Source organism: Pseudorasbora parva, chromosome 14 (genome assembly GCF_024679245.1).
Source record: "Pseudorasbora parva isolate DD20220531a chromosome 14, ASM2467924v1, whole genome shotgun sequence".
NCBI classification, from domain to species: Eukaryota; Metazoa; Chordata; class Actinopteri; order Cypriniformes; family Gobionidae; genus Pseudorasbora; species Pseudorasbora parva.
In genome coordinates, this window is record NC_090185.1 from 11,549,402 (window position 1) to 11,573,989 (window position 24,588).

Below are 24,588 nucleotides of genomic sequence, written 5' to 3' on the forward strand. Positions count from 1 at the left end.
TCAAAATCCAGTGTTCTGCGTACGTGAATTTTTGTTGTATGTGGCTATTGTAGATGGCTATAAAAAAAAATGTGTACTGTGCTAATTAATTGAGATTTCTTACAGCTCTTACAGGTTGTTGGCCTTGTCTGTTCCGTTGCTTCTATTACTCTCCCCTTTTTTGTAAGTCGCTTTGGATAAAAGCGTCTGCTAAATGATTAAATGTAAATGTAAAAGGTCAAATGTTTCATCCTGAAATGTTAAAGTTAGGTGCACAAAATCATACAGAATTTAGACGCAATGATCACTCTACAAACATTTCAACATTAGCTTAGTTAATTTATTTCTGATGAAATAAAATTGTGACATACTCAGATTCCAGCCTTTATGAGTAAATCATCGGATGTTTTTGATGGTCACATGAACATACAAAGATCTTTAGAAAAGAGAACATGGCTCATCAAGATAAAAGCAAATTAAAAATGATAAATGAAAAAACGTCTAAAAATATCCCTCTCTTCATCAGGCACATAGTAGGCTTTTATCTACACAAAAGAAAAACAATTACATTTTAAAAATTAAGTTTTTTTTTTTTTTTTTTTTTTTTACATACAAAAATGTAAACGTTATTTTGTTAGTAAACACACATTAGTAAAATGTATTTAAAGCATCATTCAGATGTTAAGTTAAGTCCCTTTGTGTTTGTTAGGTTACTTTTACTGCCAATAAATTTGATCTTTTTCTTGCCCTGGACATTGCGATCTTGTTTGTAATCTATTTTTGAACAGCTTATGTTGGTACCTAATCTGTGTTGTAACAGAAGTTTTAATCATAAGATAAATTTTATCATATAAATGTTTTGCATTAATAAGTGCAGTAACTAAAAATATTACATGTTTATTAGAAATTTGACAGCTAAAATTGAGGTGCGAATTAATTTTGGGAATTTTTTTTGAGAAAAGTCAAATATTCTACTCTTATTAAATTAACCATTGTTGTTATATAGTACCATACAGCACTGACCGACAGCTTCAGCAACTCTTAGCTTGTTTTCTGTTTTTATTTTTCAGGAAACTTTGTGAATCAATAGTCAAAGTCAATAAGTGCTCCCATCTACTGTTACAGTGGGGTTTTGTGCATTTTTTTTTATTTATGAAAGTGCATGTTAACTACGAAGTGTTAGTTTTCCTACTTCTTTAAACTTTTTAGAATTACAAACCATCACATTAAAAATAACATTCAAATTTTAAATTTTAGAGCTTTAAAGTGCTGGAAAAATGATGAAGACCTTGATAAGTGCTTGAGTGTCCCTCTTAAAAGATTTGTGCGAACCCTGAGTAACAAAAATAAAATAAAAACCTTCAACTATTTCTGCCACAATAATAATACATTAAATCTATGGAGAACATGGGTGATTTGTGGACTGGAAAACGTAACTTGTTTGTTCATGGCACAATATTTCTCTTGGTTTACAATATCAATGCTGTTTGATTTGACATATATATTTATAAACATAAAAAAAGGTAACAGAATTGATTATTAAGGCTTACAATGTGAATTTCTAAATGTGCAAAAAGAGTTTCAACTTAAGCTTTTTCCCCGTTTAACTAATGCCGTCCGAATAGTTGACAGTTGGGTTACAAGAAGTTGTTTCCAGTACTGGTTGCCTAGTTACAGTCCCGATTTGTCATCCCATGTTTCTGGAGGGAAATGTCTTATTTAAATGGAATCAGTGATTCCATTTTTGGAAATGTATAATGTAAAGGCCATATTTGCCATCTATAAAGAGCAAGTCTCCAGTTACCTGGCTCCATGTATCCATTTAGGCTCATATTCCATATTAATACTATTGGCTGGTGCAGGACCTGAGGTTCAGTGAGGTCAGTTTCCATTGGTGCATTAGGCTGGAGTAAAAAATAAGCACCAAGGAAGAACAAGTGTGCTTCATTGTCTTCACTCCTATTGGCAGTCACTACTTGCTTGTGTCGCCAGCACGGGTAGCTCTTCTTGAAATTCTGAATATAATCAAGTTTGTCGCTGCTTGTTGTTTAGCAGTTTGAACAAAGTTTCAATGCCAATACGTTTAAGAGACGTCCTATTAGCTGGATCCATCCATACTATGTACTCAACGGCGATGTCGGTCTGCTTAAGGGATGAGTATTCTACAAAGCATCCTCCTGTACGGTAAAAGAAATGAAGAAGATTAATGTTTCACAAATACACAAAATACTAAAGCCTTGAAGTTGTGTAATATCTGCTTCTTAAGTCTGATGTATCATGCATCACTATTTCCCAAAAGCATCAAATGTAGTGGTGGGAATCTTTTGGAATCTCACGATTCGATTCATAATGATTCTTGATTCTTAAATCAAATTTCGATTCAATATACGCATAGATAAGATTCTTTGAATTTTATGCATTTCACTCAAATTAAAATGTTACTGAAAGAAATTAAAAAATAAAAGGAAATTATTTAAGTTAAAAGATTAGTCAATGAAGGAAATGTGCAGTGGTGTGTCATAGTGCCTGTGTGGAGGGATTGATGAACTACGCATGTCCTATTAGCTCGAGAAAGATTTCAGATTTGAAGTGGTTTTATCCTTGAAGTTAATAATCTTAATATTGAAGTAAAATAATCTTAATTCAAACAGAAAACAAGATTATTTTGCTTACCACATTGGCAGATTATTTTGCTTATTTTTTCTCAAAACAAGACAATAATTTTTACTTATCTAGTAAATGTTTCTTAATGTAAGAATTTTTAGATATTTTGACTAGAAACAAGACAAAAATAAGTAAGAAAAGCATTTTTTTGCAGTGCTCAAGAGACACTCTAGTGTTGCAGCCTTTAGCCTTCTTGTCAGAGCCGTATGAGGACCTGGGTTCGAGTCTGGCTTGGAGCGGGCGGTTCGAACAGGAGGGGTTACATAATACTCACATTCTGTGGTACGGCTGTATGTCTCCTGTGGTGATGATAGTAAATCACAGCAGTAGTTAGAGCAGCAAACACCAGAAGAACACCAACAACTATTCCTACTACAGCAGCTGAAGACAGACCTGAACCTGGAACAGCTGATGACAGACAGACAATATTACTGGATTAAAAAATCATTTTAAAATTCCTCAAGAATAAGTGATTACACTCACCAATTACAGAAACACTAAAGCTCTTTACACTGGTGATGCTGATGTTGCGGCGCCGACGTTGGAAGCTGATGCCGCTGCTGGTGATCTCTAGCTTATAATCTCCAGAGTCTGAGGTTTTAGTTTGTGTGATGGTCAGAGTTCCAGTCTGAGTATCCAGCTTCAGTCTGTCTCTGAATCTCGCTTTACACTGATCATCTGCACAGATCTGACACTGATCTCCAGTGATTTCAGCGATGAGAACGTCATTAAAATACCACGCCATCAAGTCTTTTGGCGTTTTCATTACAGCAGGATCTAAAGTGACAGATTCTCCCTCCATCACTGACTTGGTCATCAGTTTCTCTTGTTCAACAGCAACATCTGAAACAGGACAATGTGAGCACACAAAGTAAATAAGGGATTCATTATGTAGTCTCATTGACAAGAATGCCCTTCAAATTTTATATTTCCATTTCACAATTTGAATAATAGTTTTTTTAATGTTAATGTTAATGGCCATGTAGACACTGAAAAGTTTCAGGAGTCAATCTGATAAATTATTGCTCCATGTGTAACTCCTGAAATGGCTGTGATTGACAGCGATAACCATAGCTGTGCCACTGTCTTGATTTACTTATGCATAGAGCAGCATTATAAGACCAAGCCATTAAGTTTCTCCATGCAAAAAAACAACTATTTCAACACTATTAATCGTGATTACAAGCACCAATGGCCCAAGTGGATGAGTAGGTGACATCTGAAATTTGTATTATAATGTGGTTTTTACAGCAAAGTCAGTCTTGAACCAGTGATAGTTAGGGTTTGATAAAACACAGCAACAAACTGGTGTCAAAAGCGGCAACTGACTTTCACATGTCAAACTTTACTTATCTATAGCGGTCAGTGTATATTTTGGCCATTCAATTTTCCTTAAAGAAACGGGTATTCAAAAACAAAAAATGGCTCCTTTTTCGTTTTTTCATTTTTTAAACAAAACGAAAAACAAGAATTCAGCATGATTTTTCGTTTTTCGTTCAGAGGTAGAAAATGAATAAAAAGCTTGAATATTCGATTTCTACACATGGACGGTAATTATACGCCCTTGTCTGCTGATTGGTCAGCCGAAGATCAAACTGCTCTTCCTCAGTTAAAGGGATACTTCAGCGCTAGGAAGATGAATCTGTATTTAAACTGGGTCATTAATGTAGTAGAAATGTGAAATTATTTTTTCATTTGGTACCTTCTAGACTGAGAAAAGACAAAAAATGTATTTTTGTCTCATGGGGATGAAAGACTACAATTCCCAGAATGCTTCGCTGCCCTATGAGGCTATTCCCAAAGCCACCAACTTGATTACAGTGTTAGAGAAGACACTACAATTAAAAACTGAACGTGTCTGTTCAATATAATGAGTGAGTCACCGCGCGAGTCTCACAGCACTGAGCACTAACTGCACGAGTGAAAAAAATGAGCTGATGAGGTCTCGTAATTAGAGCTGAGGTAACCGCGACTACACTCGCGGCATACATTCACAATGCAAGTTCAGTCTGGCACATGCGGAAATGGCTCCCTCTGCTGGCTGTAGTCTTTAGCCTTTGGGCAAACATTCCTCCTATGATGCAAATATCGTCAATTTGCATCATAGGAGGAATTTTTCCAGAAATAAAATGCATAAATCTCTTGTCTCATATACTCCAGGGTTTCTACTAATACAAAGCCATATGCTAATCGCTGAAGTAACCCTTTAAGCACAGCAGAATAAAAGTCCTGTGCTGCTACAGTATAGGCCTATGGCTTCTTAACGAGTGTATTGCAGCTACATTTTATCTTTTATTAATCAAACAACCAGACTAACGAATGGCTCGACACAACCCATACCCCCAGGGAAAGAGCCTAGACAGGACTTTCCTCTGTGTATAAATTCACATAGGCCTGGGTATGGCAGGATTACAGCTGTCCACCCCGGTTGCCCATTCTTAAAAAAAAAATAAGTTAATTTAGATATAAATTAATATAATTAGTTATTTAATATTTTAAACACTAATGCAAAACTGATAACTGACAACCAGAGAACAATAGTTAAATTAATAGTCCAAAATTAGTCTTAAATTACGTCGGGTTAAATAAACTAAATAAGCATACAAACATGCCAAACAATCAAGCGAAGACCAGCATGTAGGCTAAAAGATCAGGAAATACGCAGCAGCTATAGCTACCTTTGTTTTTGAGTTTATTTCATCAATATTGAGTATTAGCCTAATTGATACCGAACAAAATGGTGTGTTATTTTCTTTGCCATGTTAACTTCCAAAGAACAGCATGTGGGTTCTGACAGAGAAAATCTGACACACAGATTTTGAGAGTTGCCCATCCAAACAAAACAGAAGTCTACAGGAGATGTGAGGAACATTGTGTACAACACTACATAGCCATAAGTGGATTTTAAATTTACAAGGACCTAGGGATGGGTACCGAAACCCGGTATTAAACGGGCCCTGGGGGGATTTTTACACAGAAGAAAGCCCTGTCTAGGTTGAGGCTCTGCCCCTGAATGTGTCGAGCCATTCATTAGTCTGGTTGTTTGATTAATAAAAGATTAAATGTAGCTGCAATAAATGCGTTAACAATCCGTACAGCTGTTGCAGTGCAGGACTTTTATTCTGCTGTGCTGAACTGAGGAAGAGCAGTTTGATCTTCGGCTGACCAATCAGCAGACACGGGCGTATAATTACCACCCACGTGTAGAAATCGAATATTCAAGCTGTTTATTCATTTTCTACCTCTGAACGAAAAACGAAAAATCATGCTGAATTCTTGTTTTTCGTTTTGTTTAAAAAATGAAAAAACGAAAAAGGAGCCGTTTTTTGTTTTTGAATACCCGTTTCTTTAAGGAAAATCGAATGGCCAAAATATACACTGACCTATAGCATTTATCTTAAGGACCTTTTAAACCGTATCATTTATTTCTTTGTAATTGTGTGAACTTTGTAACTGTGTAATTGTCTTACTATTGTGCATAAACTGTAATTTCAAGGGTTTCATAGTAGTGAAACTAAAACTAACACTTTAATATATAAATCATGTAATATTTCTGTACAAATTATACATACAGTACAGGTCCTTCTAAAAAAATTAGCATATTGTGATAAAGTTCATAATGTAATGATAAAAATTAAACTTTCATATATTTTAGATTCATTGCACAGCAACTGAAATATTTCAGGTCTTTTATTGTTTTAATACTGATGATTTTGGCATACAGCTCATGAAAACCCAACATTCCTATCTCAAAAAATTTACATATTTCATCCGACAAATAAAAGAAAAGTGTTTTTAATACAAAAAAAGTCAACCTTCAAATAATTATGTTCAGTTATGCACTCAATAATTGGTCGGGAATCCTTTTGCAGAAATGACTGCTTCAGGAGGCGATCAGCCTGTGGCACTGCTGAGGTGTTATGGAGGCCCAGGACAGAGTCCTGCAACGGGTCGGGTAGCATAAAAGTGGCTAAAACGGGTGGATTATGACATTTATAAAATTCACGGGCGGATAATTAACTCTGTGCGGGCGGGTAGTAGCGCGGATGAAAAATATGTGCAATATTTCTGTGGCAAAGTGAACGCGAGAGCGAGAGAGAGAGAGACTAGGGCGTGATTGTGAATGAGCGTCACCTGCGAGCCACACCGGTCTCGAGTTCTCTGAGGGAGCTCGGAAGCATATAAGGACGAGAGATCACCAGACCTGGATTTGACGTTGAGTTGTGTTTATGTTTTATTATGCGTGTGCGCATGGGAGATGTCCATGAAGGGCTACTCACGTTACTTTCGTTTTGTTTGGTTAAAGTCTTTTAAATGTTCGCCGGTTCCCGCCTCCTTCTTCCCCCATCCAACATATTGTAGGCTATTACAATTTCTATGTCCAAATTACCATTACACATACACGCAACAATGATATATCATTTGACCCATCACGTCACCACCCCTGCGACATTGAAACTTTGTTGATGCCTCTCGTAGCGCAGAAGGAGCGAGCGTTGCAGGAGTAGCAATGGATGAAGTAAAAGTAAAGCTGGTGAGTGGAGTAGCTATATGAAATTGTTGACAATGAGTCTTTAAAGGCACTTTTGCCTGTTTCATTAGCCCATTCATGACGCTGTTGATGTTGAGAGAGGTGTAGGATAAAAAAATAAAGCATTTTAATTTGAATGGTTTAGCGTGTGATTTATCGCGGGCACGGGTCGGGTAACGGGCCAAAAATTAAGGGGTCTGGGCGGGTACGGATTTAATTTTGAAATTTTCACGGGTCACGAGTCGGATCTGGTGCTAAACCTTGCGGGTACGAGCGGGGGCGGGTCTCCAAAAATGGACCCGTGCAGGAATCTGGCCCAGGATGCTTCGATAGCGGCCTTAAGCTCATCCAGAGTGTTGGGTCTTGCGTCTCTCAACTTTCTCTTCACAATATCCCACAGATTCTCTATGGGGTTCAGGTCAGGAGAGTTGGCAGGCCAATTGAGCACAGTAATACCATGGTCAGTAAACCATTTACCAGTGGTTTTGGCACTGTGAGCAGGTGCCAGGTCGTGCTGAAAAACCAAATCTTCATCTCTATAAAGCTTTTCAGCAGATGGAAGCATGAAGTGCTCCAAAATCTCCTGATAGCTCGCTGCATTGACCCTGCCCTTGATAAAACACAGTGGACCAACACCAGCAGCTGACATGGCACCCCAGACCATCACTGACTGTGGGTACTTGACACTGGACTTCAGGCATTTTGGCATTTCCTTCTCCCCAGTCTTCCTCCAGACTCTGGCACCTTGATTTCTGAATGACATGCAAAATTTGCTTTCATCCAAAAAAAGTACTTTGGACCACTGAGCAACAGTCCAGTGCTGCTTCTCTGTAGCCCAAAAGTGTCTTGACCTGGGGAATGCGGCACCTGTAGCCCATTTCCTGCACACGCCTGTGCACGGTGGCTCTGGATGTTTCTACTCCAGACTCAGTCCACTGCTTCCGCAGGTCCCCCAAGGTCTGGAATCGGTCCTTCTCCACAATCTTCCTCAGGGTCCGGTCACCTCTTCTCGTTGTGCAGCGTTTTTTGCCACACTTTTTCCTTCCCACAGACTTCCCACTGAGGTGCCTTGATACAGCACTCTGGGAACAGCCTATTCGTTCAGAAATTTCTTTCTGTGTCTTACCCTCTCGCTTGAGGGTGTCAATGATGGCATTCTGGACAGCAGTCAAGTCGGCAGTCTTACCCATGATTGCGGTTTTGAGTAATGAACCAGGCTGGGTTTTTTTTAAAAGCCTCAGGAATCTTTTGCAGGTGTTTAGAGTTAATTAGTTGATTCAGATGATTAGGTTAATAGCTCATTTAGAGAACCTTTTCATGATATGCTAATTTGTACAATGAATCTAAAATATATGAAAGTTTAATTTTTATCATTACATTATGGAAAATAATGAACTATCACTATGCAAATTTTTTGAGAAGGACATGTATATATATACACACACACACACACTATTCAGATTTCATATCAATAGCCCTTGAAATTTAATTGGCTGGTGACGGCCATGTTTTTTATTTTATATTCTTAGTCAAATTTAAAGTATTTCTCAAAAGGCTTTCTATTAATGCCATACAGTGAATGACAAGCATCTACAGTCGCCCAATGTTATACATTAGTAATAGCGTTAAGTGAATAATTTACAGCAAAACCAAAGATAACATTTATGCCTTTGTCTCCAAAACATTTGTCTTATATTTCATGATGAATTTAGACGAGCTCAGCACTTTTTTTTCTTTTGTTAATTAAAATGTGAGCAAAGGATTGTGGGTGATCTAAGGACGCAAAAATTACATGATACATCCTTAAAAAAACGCTTAGTAAAGGATGTAAAACAAATGCTGCCTTCCAAAGATCCTTCAAATTGAGACGTCCTTTGGCAGCGCTTGATGACGTGGCAGCCAAGATATGTAATATGTTTGCCAAGTTATAGTGGTTTTTCAAATTGTAATGCCTCCTATTGGCAGAATTTTATGAAACTTGGTGTGCATCAGAATGTCCTGTTTTCTTTATGTGTAGTTTTGCTACCCTTGGACATTGCATTCATCAGATATAGGTCAGCTCATGATATTTTTCATCACATGGTCAATTAATGCAACAGTTTGATGAATCCAATTTTTTATATATATATATTTTTTGTCTTTATTCAAATTTAATTATTTGTGCTATCATTTGCAATTTATTTGTTCTTATTATATTACTGAGTGTTTACTTGTTTTTTTGTAAATTTAGTTAAACCTTTTGCAGTAAAATAACCCAAATTATCAACAAAACAAAACAAAACGATAAAAAAGAAACTGTATTTTCAGTTTTGAAACTTTGCAATTTTCCTGGTGGTATTGAATATTAATATTTTCAGCGTATTGTATCGAAGTTGGAAATTCCAGTATCGTGACGATACTAAATTGAAGTGCTGCAAAATGAATAATACTATTTTCCAATACCTTGAGTTTTGCAGACACAGTCACAGTGCATCTGGAAAATATTCACAGCACTTTTTGGTTTTTTAGTTATGCTACAGCCTTATTCCAAAATGGATTCAATTAATAATTTTTCCCCTAAATTCTACAAACAATACCCCATAATGAAAATGTGAAAGAAGTTTTTGAAATCTTTGCGATTTTATAAAATAATAATAATAATAAAATCATATGTAGTAAAGTATTCACAGCCTTTGCTCAATACTTTGTTTAAGCACCTTTGGCACCAATTACAGCCAAGTCTTTTTGAGTGTGACGCTACAAGCTTGGCACAACTTTTTTGGGCAGTTTCTCCCATTCTTCTTTGTAGGACCTCTCAAGATCCATCAGGTTGGATGGGGAGCATCAGTGCACAGCCATTTTCAGATCTCTCCAGAGATCAATCAGCTCTAGAAAGAGTCCTGGTGGTTCTAAACTTCTTCCATTTATGGATGATAGAGGTCACTGTACTCACTGATTGCTGCAGAATATTTTCTGTACCCTTCCCCAGATCTGCAAGAAGTCCTCGCTGCAGCCAGTAGCATGATGACGTACTGGATCAGATCCAACGCGTACTGGACTAATTTAGGCATCACATTTATGAAAAGATGATTTATTCATCAATAATTACTTAATACTATTTATCAGTACTACAACTACACAGTTTAGAACATCATCTATATACATTAATGATCATACATTAAGACTAGCGCATACGCATTATAAATTAACCCAGAGATTGGTAGGCTATGACATTGCCATAACGATCCACCATCCAGTACGTATTTTTAGTTCTGATCCAGCATTGTCATCGTGCTACAGGCTGCAGCGAGGGGTGTCTACAGATCTGTGCCTCGATGCAATCCAGTCTTGGAGGTCTGCAGACAATGCCTTGGACTTCATGGCTTGGTTTGTGCTCTTACATGCACTGTTAACTGTAGGAACTTATAAAGACATGTGTGTGCCTTTCCAAATCATGTCCAATCAACTGAATTTACCACAGGTGGACTCCAATCAAGTTGTAGAAACATCTCAAGGATGATCAGTGGAAACAGAATGAACCTGAGCTAAATTTTTGAGTGACATGGAAAAGGCAGTGAATACTTTTGTGCATGTGATTTTTTTTTATAAATTTGCAAAGATTTAAAAGAAACGTATTTCACGTTGTCATTATGGGGTATTGTTTGTAGAATTGAGGGAAAAAAATTATGAATTGAACCAATTTTGGAAGAAGGTTGTAACATAAAATGTGGAAAAAGTGAAGCGCTATGAATACTTCCTGGAAGCACTGTATTTTTAAAATAGTCAAATCTCACTTTTTCACAAAAACTACCATGCATACTCACCAATGACATTAAGACTGAAGCTCTTATCAATGCTTCTACTGCTGACGATGATCTGTAGATGATAAACTCCAGAGTCTTCAGTTGTGGTGTGTGTGATGGTCAGAGATCCAGTCTGATGATCCAGCTTCAGTCTGTCTCTGAATCTCTCAGTACCTTCCTTACACTGAACATCTGTACAGATCTTACTGAGATCTCCAATGATTTGAGCGATGCGGGTGTCATCAAAATACCATTTAATTCTGTCTTTCTTGGCTAATTCTACACCAGTGTTTAGAGTGACTGAATCTCCCTCCTTCACTGACACTGACACTTCATCTGAACCAACACCAGATGCACCTGGAGGAAAAGAAGAGTTCATTATAGATCACATTTAGAAGAGTGGCACGCACACACACACACACACACACACACACAAATAGGACCGGAAAACAGGAAAGTGCTGTGATTTTTCTTTCCACAAAACGTCAAGATTTTAGAGTGGCCTTTTATTGTGGCCAGCCTTAAGGCTGCAATATGCTCCGCAAGAACAGAGAAAAAAGTTCTCGCTCCCAGGGCTGCGAGAATAAAAATGACGTCACCAGATGCACCTTGGTTTGGGAGTTCGGTTTGGGAACACCAGATGTTCTCTCAGCCCTGGTTTGGGAGTTCTCGCAGCTTGTTCTCGACACATCGCCTGAGCAGAACTTTTTTCTTGCGGGTGTCCGAGAACTATTGTGTGATTGGTCAGACATTTAAAGTGGGCGTGGTTAACGCGGAGACACGCAGATGATCTGCACCTGCTTTTCTCATGAAGTATGGAATGTACTGGCCATAACAAACTTTGTTCTTGTTCTTGCCACCTCAAGAAAACAGAGTATGTTCCAAGCTTTAGGCATGCCTGTGCAATAATCATGCTGTCTAATCAGCATCTTGATATGCCACACCTGTGAAGTGGATGGATTATTGCTCACTAACAGATTACTACGACCTAAAAGTATGTACTCTTTTTTTGAAGAAAAAGTACATACTTTTATTGTGTAGCAGAAGAATATGCAAGCTTCGGGACATACTACTTCGTCATCTTTAACGGACAGCTCTGTCGCTTAGTTACCCAATAAGCACAGAACGTTCCCCTAACGTTCCCATATGGTTATTTTTGTGGGGAACCAAATAAGAACGTTCTCTATTGGTTGTGTTTTTGTAACCTAAAGAGAACATTCCCAGAATGTTCCCTGCAGGTTATTTTTAGGTTTTATTTTATAACCTACAGAGAACCTTCCCAGAACGTTCCCTGCAGGTTATTTTTTATAATATATATGCAGGGTATTTGTATATTTAGTTGCTGCGCGCCTCCGATCTGCAGCAACGAAAGCACACGCTCCAGCACACGCTTTCTTCTGTCTTCTACAGAAAGACACGCACTCGCGTTATTTAAAAACATAACGGTCATTTTTTTTACCAACTTACTGACATTAGTTTATCGATCTTTATTGAATAATAAGTTATAATGAATAAATATACGAGTGTAAATAGTTTTATTTTAGAGAGATTTTACACGTAATCGAAGACATGATGTTAACCGAGAATTTTTTGTTTACTGACCAAAGAGAGAAGTTGGCTACGGCCCGTTAATTCAGTGGTAAGAAATTAATGAAATGTTATCAGTTAAAGTAATATTTCTTAATTTTTTTAATGTCTGTGAATAAAATTAATATTTTAAACCCATATTTTATTGTGTTAAAGTCATTATTTGGCACTTAACGTAAAACCTGGTTGTGCAGTGTCAGTGACAGGCCTACAAGTTACAAAACGTACATTAATGAATTACATTTAATCTTATTTAATCCTCCATATGAAGGTTTATGTGCTTGAAATATTTATATTGATTAAACAAGTTCAAAACATGACAGTAGCCGCTTAACGGGACACGAATGCTGGGCTATTACTGACGTACAGCAGGGTAAATGAATGGAGGAAAGAGGTTAGGGGAACTTTCTGGGAATGTTCTGAAAATGTTCTGGGAAGGTTAAGGGAACGTACTCCAAACCAACAGAGAACGTTCTATTTACGGAAAAAAAACTTTCCTGGCTAACCAATAGAGAATGTTAGGACATCTGTTCTGGGAACGTTCTGTTAACTATAAACTAACGTTCCCAGAACGTTCTGGGAACCAAAAATTGTTATCTGGGTACCTATCAATCATCAAAGTTAAAATCCCCCACATTCAGTTTCATTTCCTACCGTATCGGAGAGAAATGTAGTAAGACGTTGATTGATTTGTGGGTCTTTAATGCAGACTCTCCTCGTCCGAAACGAACCATCATCTCCGGGTGTATGTGTACGCCGTGTGATTCCACGTATATGTCTACGCCCTAAACGAACCATCATCTCCGTGTGTATGTGTACGCTGTGGGATTCCACGTATATGTCTACGCCCTAAACGAACCATCATCTCCGTGTGTATGTGTACGCCGTGGGATTCCGCATGTATGTCTACGCCGAAACGAACCATCATCTCCGTGTGTATGTGTACGCCGTGGGATTCCGCATGTATGTCTACGCCGAAACGAACCATGTATGTCTACGCCGTGTGATTCCGCCAACCTGATCTCAGAGAATTAATATTTATAGCCTAATTTTATATTTTGGAGCAACTAACTCCACTCCTACCCAAAACCTACCCACTCTCAAGAATATAAAACACGTAACAGGCAAATAAATGTACAGTCACATGTATTTGGGTGCTTTCACACCTGGCTCATTTAGTTTGGTTGAATCGTCCTAGAATTCGTTTTCCTCTTTGGTGCGGTTCGTTTGGTCAGGTCTGAAAGCAGCAATCGCACTCGGGTGCGCACCAAAAGCGACCAAACAAGCGTACCGAGACCTCCTTGAAGAGGTGGTCTCGGTATGCTTTCAAACGAACTCTGGAGTGGTTTGTTTGTGGTGAGAACGTGATCCGACCTCGAACAGAACCAACTGCAAAAGTACTGATCATTTTTGGACTGAACCAGCTGCCGTAGTTAGCTGCGCTGACATTGTATGCATGACATTATTAATACCTGATAGATCGTTGGAAATATTTTCGGGAAGATGAGCATGTCAGAGTTAATAATTAATGCACGCCTCCGCTTGAAGTGACAAGTGATGTGCGGTCGCCGTTTGCAGTGCATTAGAGCGTTGTTTTCACGTCGCATCAGCGCTTCATTATAGAAATGTATTGTTTGCATACTGTGGTAAATACATAGCCTAGAAATCTAGACGCACCCTAGCGGCAGCAAATTTAATCTGCCCGCGAGTGTCGTCTAGCAACTCTCAATACCCTTCTGAGTTGTATTCGCCTAACTCTTGCCGGGCCAATCACATCGTGTATAGAGTCAGTGGGCGGGGCCATAATGACGACGGCCGAGTTGCGTTTGCGTGCTTCTAGTAAACACAGAAACTGGCGAACTTTCGAATCAGTTTTAAACGCCACTCTGGAAGACTTGGAGTTGAGCTTTTCTCTGAGAAAAGAACGGCACTGAAGTCATTCTTAAGAAGGGAAGATGTGTTCGGAGTTTTGCTGACCGGATACGGCGAAAGTTTAATCTGTCAACAAGCTCTTTTTCACATTCGCTGCTCTGGCTGGTGGTAGCGCTATCCTATCGCGTGCAGAGGGAGTTTGAAAGACAACCGTTTATCCCGCCCCTCGGATTGAGCCCTATCTATGCTGAGTTTCCAGACCAAACATCTTGATGCGGGTCTGGCTTGTCAGGCAAGTAAATACACACAGTGTAGTAGGTTATGGCCAGGGACAAAACTAGCCCACACAGTCGTCTCTCTATAGTTTTATTATAGTTTGCTGGCTTTGCCTCTTCTGTTGGAATTTTCCCACACGTAAATTCCGACCAATCGAAAAGCAGTTTAGGAAATACCCCATGGCCAATGAGTGATGTGGATGTTGTCACGTGCCTGCGTTTTGGTTCATTTTAACTGGTTCGGAAAAAGCAATCAGTGTGGTGTGAAAAAGCTGAAAAATGCAACAATGTATAATTGTTTGCCCTTGGTTCGGACCAAATGAACCAAACTAGAGATGTGAAAGAACCCTTATTATTTTTACCAGAGCTGAGAACTCATTAAGAGTTGTCTGTATTGAACCCATTTGTCTGTACCTGCTAATAATGGGCAACACGGGTCCTTTCATGAGAAGAACCAGGTATGCTTTTTGTGGGTTTCTTCTAGCATTTTCGAAACATGTCTTGTCAGACGCGGCGCTGCTGCTGCTATTGATGCGGAGGGAAGCCCTATTCCTAATGTTAAACATAAATAGCCTACTGATACAGCAAAGACAACGTCGGGAGTAGCCACATATCTATGGTATTGACGGCAAAATAGGCTACAGAATATTTCGTTCTGTATTGACAGTTGCAATATTTCAAAATCGATAATTGTCGTTTTTTATTATTAAAATTAAGCCTATATCTGCATTTATGTAAACCTACAGACTTTCAAACATGAAAATGTAATTTAATAATATGTATTCGTGTCAAAATGATATATAAACATCTTTTCCTAATCTATTTTGCCTGGAGACGCTCCCAACACACGTGAAAAATAGGCGCTCTTCTATTTCTAGCATGCACGCGTTTTCCGCGCGTCACAGTCAGTGTGCAGAACCTGTTAACATGGGAGCCGAAACAAAAACAGACACGCCACGCAGCCGAGACGCTCACGCTTGCAGTGTGTCCCCGGATTTGATTAACCATCTTGTTGATATTTAATCGATGGGCATAGCCTGTAGGCTGAGTTGCATACATAGAAAAATCGTATAATATGTTTCTTTGTTGTAGGTTAATACTTATTTATTTGTGTGTGTGTGTGTGTGTGTGTAGCCTACTTTATGTTTTCAAGGTTTTATTGAATGCATTGCTCTTGTATAGTCTTACTTTGGAATTTTAAGAGCAATAAACATATATTGCAATGTTAAGGAATTCATTTTTTCATTCAGATAATTAAATCAACATGTATAAATTGCTATTAGGCAATTAATGGGGAGATAATCGGTAATCGAATCGAATCGTAACCGAATCGGACAGGAAAAATTAATCGTTAGATTAATCGATGCATCGAAAAAATAATCGCTAGATTAATCGTTTAAAAAATAATTGTTTATCCCAGCCCTAACTTCCTCGTTTCTCCACGTTTGCCCTCTAACGTAGATTATTTATTTTGGATACACTGATCTTTCCGCGTCTTCAAATCAGCTGCATTATGCGTCGCATCTTGTGACATTACATCCGTTTTTGGTCTGTTTACATGTCTTTGGTCTGTGTTGCATTCATATATCAATCGAACCGCACCAGAGTTCGTTTGGAAGCGGACCGAGACCCATCTTTTTAGTGGTCTCGGCCCGCTTGTTTGGTGCACACCAGGGTTCGGATGGCAGCGTTCACATATGTTGAAATGGACCGCACTAACCGAGCAATTGCACCAAGGTTCGTTTTAATCGAATCAAACATGACAAGTGTGAACGCACCCTTAATTGCAAAAACGGACCAAAAAACAATATAAAAGTATTAACTCATGTTCCATTCCAAGTCTTCTGGAGTCATACGAAGACTGACTCCAGAAGACTTGGAAGACTTAAAATTGCAGCTTAAAAAAAGAAGCAATCTAATCCTGTTTACATGAAATAAGCCTCCTCCCGAGCAGGTTTAAGCTTACGGACCTGTTGCTATGACAGCAAGTCCAGGATAAGCATCGAAGAACCTAACAAATCAAGATCATGCCAACTTGTCAATAATCAAATCCTGCTAGCAGAGTTAGTGATGTATGAAGAACAGACCCCTGATCATGAAAATGGGGGCAAAAACAAAAGTGTTTAATTTATCATTTTTGTTCAGTTTATATTGCATTGTATGTTGGCAATTATACAACATGGTTGTAAAACCTAGTTATTTTATTAGATTCACTACTTTAAAGAGCTGGCAAATAACATAGTGGCATTTATTTGAGCCTATCATATATATATAAGACTATTTCATGTTTTAGTTTGATATAGTGCTTTTATTGTCAAATTATAGGTTGATGTAGGGCTGGGCGATAAAACGATAACGATAATTATCACGATATGATTTTCCTCGATAAAACGATAACAACAGGTCGATAAATTCTCGATATAATGCTTACGCGCTATGCGTAATGCTGCGCATGCGTATTGCAGACCAGGCGTATGCGTGCTGCACGCGGTAATGTTTACAGTCTGTGGCTGACAGGCTTGGAGGATCGGAGATAAGTGGAGCGATAAAAATGAGCAATAGTGAAGAAAATGCAGCGCTCACGGCCAGCTCGGAGGACACAGATATCGTTGACAAGTTAGTTCGCTCAACTTCAGTGGTCCGGAGATATTTTAGCGATCCCATCCGACATAAAACAGAGCGACGTGCGTGGACTGCTTATCATAGGTTCACGTTCACCACACGGAATTTAATTATTAAAATATCGTGTTTCTTCAAAGTCCTTCCATATAACATGCAGCCCAACACAGCGGTGAATCTACATTAATTACATTCACACACCGGCTTATTACCTTGTTAGCTGTAGTGGGTGACTTATAACAGGCTAACGTTACCAAACTATAATCACTAAAACATCGGACTTGTACATTGCTATCATAATTGTTTGTCTTTGGTGATGTATTAATGACTCCGCATCGCCTGTATCAAAAGAGAAATAATGTCATCTGGTGTTTAAAATTAATAAAATAGACTAGACAGCCCTTACTGGAGATCCACAAATACTGAACTTTTCTCTCTCCCGACCAGCCCACTGTCGGTGAGGTGTGTTTGTGTGTGTGTGTCGGTGAGATGCACGGTGGACCAATCCACTGTGAGGCAGCCTGTAGCACGATGACGTACTGGATCAGATCCAACGCGTACTGGACGCGCATGCGCGGAGGTTTCATTCACAATTCGATGACGTCATATACGCATGCGCAGAAGAGTTTTGGGAACATCATTGAATGCACAGGAGAGTTTGCTGGATAGATAAATACTCAAACCGCTCGCGCAAAAATAATGATTAATAACATGCTCACGCCATCAGGACACGCGTTTTGCATTTTTCCTTGAATGTGTAGGCTACTGGTATTTTAAAGTTCTTTACAGATCGTGTTGCATTGAGGATTAAAATTACAGAGACAATTACTTGACTCATTTTTCCTTCCACTCAACAGCAAGTATGATCAGAATATATAAAAAATTAACTGTTTTGCATGCATGCACAGCGAAACTAGGATAATTTAAGCATCACATTTATGAAAAGATGATTTATTAATCAATAATTACTTAATACTATTTATCAGTTCTACAACTACACAGTTTAGAACATCATCTTTATACAATAATGATCATACATTATGACTAGCGCATACGCATTATAAATTAACTCAGAGATCTGTATGAATGACATTGCCATAACGATCCACCATCCAGTACGTATTGGATCTGATCCAGCAACGTCATCGTGCTACAGGCTGCAGCGAGGGGTGTCTCAGAGAAGGGGCCTCAAAATGTTTCTTAAAACACTTTTTTTTTTTGACCGTTTGCGTTTTTAGTGTTTTACTTACACAATGAAATATATATAATGCAATATCGAGCGTTTTTGTTCTATTTAAGCTGCGAAAATCGTTCACAGCAGAACCGCAACGCGTCTCACAGCAACGTGGGTAAATAAACGATTCAGTGTTTGAATGAATCGTTTGAATGAACGACTCAATGACTCGCTCATTAAGACGGCCACCTGCTGCCACCTACTGGTGGTTTAATTTGATCTTTAAACATACTTTCCAACATGTCTTATTTGTCTATTGAAAAATACAAATCTCAAAACATTATTTAATGCTGTTGTAATTTTTCAGTGTAAATTATTTAATTGTATTGGTAACAGCCATAGTGTTATAGTGTTTTATTTTAATTAAATGTATTGATCAAAATTACAAATATAAAATGAAACATGAAGCTTAGCCTATATTTAATAAGATTAAGGGAAAATGCTCTTTATAAAAGGTGAAAATATCACAAATTTCAAATGATGCAGATTTAAATATGTCAAAGCTGAGTGAACACTGGTGAGAATATTGCTTCAGAATAAATTATATTTACAACACACAAACACACACACACACTTTTCCAGACAAGCTAATTTTTTACTTGGACAAGCTTGAACGATGTACTTGTTCGAAGGACAAGCACATGAACATGCTTAATTGCAAGCCCTGTATAATGATATATTATTGATAGTGTTGAGTAAAAAAATGCTGACCACAGTTAAGATTTTAATAAATAAATACCTCAGTTTAAATTAATTGTTCACTTGTTTAGGAAGTGTTTGTCATGTTTTAACAATAAAGGATAGTTTAAAACCACAGCTAACTGTTTGTTTTCTACATATTTCACTCAGGAGCAAAAATATGCCTTTAAACTTTAAAGAAATAAACATTTTACATTTATCGTGATATTTATCGATATCGACTGATATGCTAAATTATATCGTGATAATTTTTTTGGGCCATATCGCCCAGCCCTAGGTTGATGTTGCAAAATACAGGCTGACTCGTGTGGAAGATATCAATGTCTTTGCTTTTGAATGAGATATTCAGTATGGCCCATTTCAGAGATATTCAAAATTATATTTTAGCTTTCATTCAGGCAAATTTTGATTATTATTTTTAAATATGCAGATTTCAGCCTGTGAAGCATAACCCCGTCCCCAACTTTAGTTTGGATGTTCCAATCCTTAGGCGTTTCTCAATGTCAAGGAAGGATCATCGGAAGCCAGAATTCCAAGGATGCTATGTCATCGACATCCGACGAAGGACTGCAATGTCGAGGATCCTCTGAATGTCAACCAAGGACTGAGTCCTTTGTTCGAAAAATATGTCATATACAGGAAAGGATGCATATGAGTTATGGCGGGCGGGAAGGTCCAAAAATAAGACTAATGATTTGTCTTGGGAAATCGCTATACTATAACCAGTAGCTACTGACTTACCCACTGATAGGCCGGCGGTCGATCTGTATTAGCACTTTCCTCACGCGGCGGGCGACTCACTTTCTTCACGCGGCGGGCGAATCACTTTCCTCACGCGGCGGGCGAATCACTTTCCTCACTGAGCGACTCAATTTCCTCACAGAGCGACTCACTTTCCTCAGGCGGCGGGCGAATCACTTTGCTCACTGAGCGACTCACTTTCCTCACAGAGCGACTCACTTTCCTCACTGAGCGAATCACTTTCCTCACGCGGCGGGCGAATCACTTTCCTCACTGAGCGAATCACTTTCCTCACAGAGCGAATCACTTTCCTCACTGAGCGAATCACTTTCCTCACGCGGCGGGCGAATCACTTTCCTCACGCGGCGGGCGAATCACTTTCCTCACAGAGCGAATCACTTTCCTCACAGAGCGAATCACTTTCCTCACGCGGCGGGCGAATCACTTTCCTCACTGAGCGACTCAATTTCCTCACACGGCGGGCGACTGACTCACTTTCCTCACGTAGCGACTCTTTCACCAATATACTAATATCTATAGTAGCCGGCTACCCTTTTCAAATACTGTGATGGTTAGAAAATAAAAATAAAGAAAGATAAAACACAATGTTACTTCTGTATCCGAGTAAACAAAATGAATGCCATAAAACCACGATTTCCTGGGCTGGGCAGGATCTGGCTTGGAAAAAAAAAACATGACACTGGTAATAAAATAATTTTATAAATACCATTTATTAATATGTACGATAATTTGATCTCTAACTAATTCAAATAACAATAAAAGTCAGTTGAATCCATAAACGAATTTTAGAATCGTTAAGATGGCATACAAAATAGGTTACACAATAACACAAATAAAAAGTTAAAGTTTACAGCTGCAGCTGTCTCTGAGATTTTTTTTTTTAGCAGTGATTTCATTTGATGTTATTTATTACGGAAGCCCTGAACCGCATGGTGAAAAAATAAAAAATAAAAAATTGATGGTGGGAGAAAAAAAAAACAATTAAACCTTATCTCGTTATTTCAACATAATAAGTCGTTATTTCAACATATCTCGTTATTTCAAGATAATAATTCGTTATTTCAACATAATATCTCGTTATTTCAAGATAATAATTCGTTATTTCAACATAATATCTCGTTATTTCAACATAATAATTCGTTATTTCAACATAATATCTCGTTATTTCAAGATAATAAGTCGTTATTTCAACATAATAAGTCGTTATTTCAACATAATAAGTCGTTATTTCAACATAATATCTCGTTATTTCAAGATAATTAGTCGTTATTTCAACATAATATCTCGTTATTTCAACATAATATCTCGTTATTTCAACATAATAACTCGTTATTTCAAGATAATTAAGTCGTTATTTCGACATAAGTCTGTATTGTTTAGCTGTGTTGCTATTTCGATATTAGCCAGTAGAGGGCAGAATAAGACAGGGAATCAGTTAACGCATTGTAGTTATAGGCTACTGATACTGTTATGAACTTTTGCAAGTGGTGCTCCAAAATCCCTGAGGTTTAGCCTCTCATGGGAATTTTAACATTAATCCCAGGCATATGCATGCAGGTTAACTCTTATTGAGGTTACATTTATGCTTCCATACTATTACCAAAAGCCAAGGTGGTCATATAGGCCCTATAGGAGTAACGTTAGATACTATCAAAAGCGAAAACTGCCTATGAGCACGCTTTCAAATTAAATAAGTTGTTGAATATTTGTAAAAACAATAATATAAAATCTTAAGATATAAGGCCGGCGACACACTGCAAGCGTGGCGTGATCATCTCGGCTGCGTGGCGTGTCCGTTTTTATTTCGGCTCCCACCCGCCGAATTTCGTTAATAATAATAATAATAATAATAATAATAATAATAATAATAATAATAATAATAATAATAATAATAATAATAGCCTAATAATAATAATAATAGCCTAATAATAATAATAATAATAATTATTATTATTATTATTATTATTATTATTATTATTATTATTATTATTATTAAATTGTTGAAATAACCTTATGTTAACCTAGAGACTTTCAAACATGGAAATGTCATATGTAGGCTATTCGTGTCAAAATGACATATAGCCTAAACATCTTTTCCTATTCTATTTTGCCTGGAAACGCTTCCAACACACTTGTCTCGTGAAAAATAGGCGTCTCTTCTATTTCTAGCATGCAAGCATTTTCCGCGCTGGCTCAAGCTTGTCACGCATGCAGTGTGCAACCTGTTAACATGGGAGCCGAAATAAAAACGGACACGCTTGCAGTGTGTGCTTTATATATGCTATCACAGCTTTTCAAACTCTTGCTCGCGAGATTTAAAGAGGGCCAGGCTAAGCAACATTTCTTTAAAAAAAAAAGTATAGTCTATATATAAAAGTATTAAATATGCAAAATATATTTAACTTAATAGATTAATGAACACATCGAAAGAAAAAGAAAAACTGTGACAAATAATTCAAATAAGTTGCAAAAACAATAATTTTACAGAAATTTGCATTAAAGGTTTTAGTGACAAACACTGTTATTTTACAGATGTTTAAATTAAGATTTTACGCTTTTTTAATAGTACAGTGTTAAATAGTTATTTTACAGATTTTCTTTGTTTAAATTAAGATGTTTTACTTTAATTTTATGGTTTTTGTTTGACAGTCATTTGATCGTTTTTTATGATTGTAAAAGTGAAAAACTGTTATTTTACAGATTTTTCCTATCAAACACCTTCAATAAAGTGACAGTAGGCCTAGTCTATAGCCTACTAAAAATTCTGCAGTATAATTGTTTGTAATTTTACTTCGTTTTAAACGTAGGCCTAATTCAAAATTACAAAAAAATACTGTAAAAAATGTAGTGTTATTTTCCATAACATTAGGATTATTTTTTACAGTTAGGCTTATTTTTCCGCTGTTCAGTCGCACCGGGCCTTACGCACACATATAGCATCGCATAACTTTGACGCAGCCTGTTAATTATCAAAAGAAAAAAGAAAATCAGTCAATCAAACATTTAAAGTTACACTGTTCAATCCAATACTCGGTTTAATAGTTTAGCAACCAAATACATATAGGCTAGTGAATACGCATCTGTATTCATTCCACGCCATAGGCCTATGGCTGCCGTCGCATCAGGTGCATTAATTTATTATTTCGGCTCATATTGCATGAGGTGCATCTTCTGGAGATCATATTTCAACAACAAAAAAATCACCTCCAAATGTTGTAATGCAGCATACACACACACACACACACACACACACACACACACACACACACACACACACACACACACACACACTGGTTCACTATCTTTGTGGGGACTCTCCATAGACGTAATGGTTTTTATACTGTACAAACCGTATTTTCTATCCCCCTACACTGCCCCTAAACCTACCCATCACACACACACACACACACACACACACACACACACGCGCATTTGGCGTGAGACACACGCTTTCAGGCTCCGTGTCACACTCTCACTCTGCCCAGCTTAATCTCACGCCAAATTGCCAAACCTGCTTTTGATATTAAAACAAAGCTATAGCTCTTTTTCTTTTTATTAAGTTTTAATGCGAAATTCAAACAATAAATAGCGTTGTGGCGCTAATGTGGCATAATGTTAAAGCCAGAGGCGTTGAAAAGCGGAGTTGCAAAATGCTCTCGCTCCCGGCGGCGCGCGCGGACACGTGGCTCATGGAGCGCTCAATACTTCTATCTGTGTCAATGCATTTGAATGGCTTAAGCGGATACACAACAGTTTCATTTAAATTATTATATAATTTCAAGATTAACAGCAAAATTGCATTTTATCAAATAACATTTTATAAAATTATAAAGCAGCAGCTCTTATAGACATCTGTGTATGGAATATGGCTAGCGCTGACCGGGAGTGTGTCTGGTTCAGCAGCGCCATAGCAGATTTTAATTTAGCAGGCCTAATCTTTGCTTTTTATTATTTACCATTATCCTAAATGAACACTGGGTGTATTTGTAGCTTACTTAGGTTATTACATTCGTGTAGTACTAGTAGACTGTAAACTGTGATAGACCTAGGCTACTTAAGAGTGGTCCAGACTAGGGATGCACCGGTTGACCGGCCCAAAATCGGAACCGGCCGGTTTTTGCTTCTGGCGCGCGACCGGCAACCGGACGTTTTTTTTTTTCTTTCCGCCGATTTTTCTGGAAGGGCGCCCGCTTGCGCAATCCACATACGCTTATATTACAATCATTCGCGATCGCGAACGTCACTTGTGTGGAAGTATTTTGCAATATGCGAGCAGGACTGGAAATGCAGAGCTACTGTCTGAAGTACAGATACCAAGAAGCAAACAGCCGTTGGTGTACGGGCACACAAATTCGGAAAGAGCCGCTTTCCTGCACTCGCTGAAGTTGCGCGAGCTCCTCTCTGCGCCGTGCACAAGCGTAGATAGTGAGCACTTACTCAGCTCAGCTTCTCACGTGTTGGAAGAGAAACGAAACAGACTAACTTGTGAGAGCCGAAATGCTTCTGTTTGTAAAAAAGAACATCCATGCACTTGAAGTGAAATAGGCCTACTATCAGTTAAGGATGATCATTTTTATTTTATTT

At 38.0% G+C, this 24,588-nt stretch overlaps 1 protein-coding gene across 1 annotated transcript; it reads right to left on the bottom strand.

The window, feature by feature from the left end:
• Nucleotides 1-501: 501 nt before the first annotated feature.
• On the bottom strand, nt 502-18,455 carry LOC137040731 (uncharacterized). Its single transcript, XM_067416504.1, has 6 exons — nt 18,419-18,455; nt 10,978-11,313; nt 3,127-3,486; nt 2,918-3,051; nt 1,784-1,883; nt 502-524 (listed from the first exon to the last, which is right to left on the bottom strand). The coding sequence occupies exons 1-6, from the start codon at nt 18,453-18,455 to the stop codon at nt 502-504; spliced, it is 990 nt and encodes a 329-aa protein (XP_067272605.1).
• Nucleotides 18,456-24,588: the final 6,133 nt, after the last annotated feature.

What these genes read in the sequence shown, in the direction of transcription:
- LOC137040731 (XM_067416504.1), bottom strand. Translation starts at nt 18,455, where the DNA reads ATGACGTTGCTGGATCAGATCCAATACGTACTGGATG. An exon ending in CTTTAGTGTTTCTGTAATTG is followed by an intron (nt 3,052 to 3,126) that starts GTGAGTGTAATC and finishes GTCTGTCATCAG; the next exon opens with CTGTTCCAGGTTCAGGTCTG. An exon ending in AAATGGATACATGGAGCCAG is followed by an intron (nt 525 to 1,783) that starts GTAACTGGAGAC and finishes TCTTTTGTGTAG; the next exon opens with ATAAAAGCCTACTATGTGCC.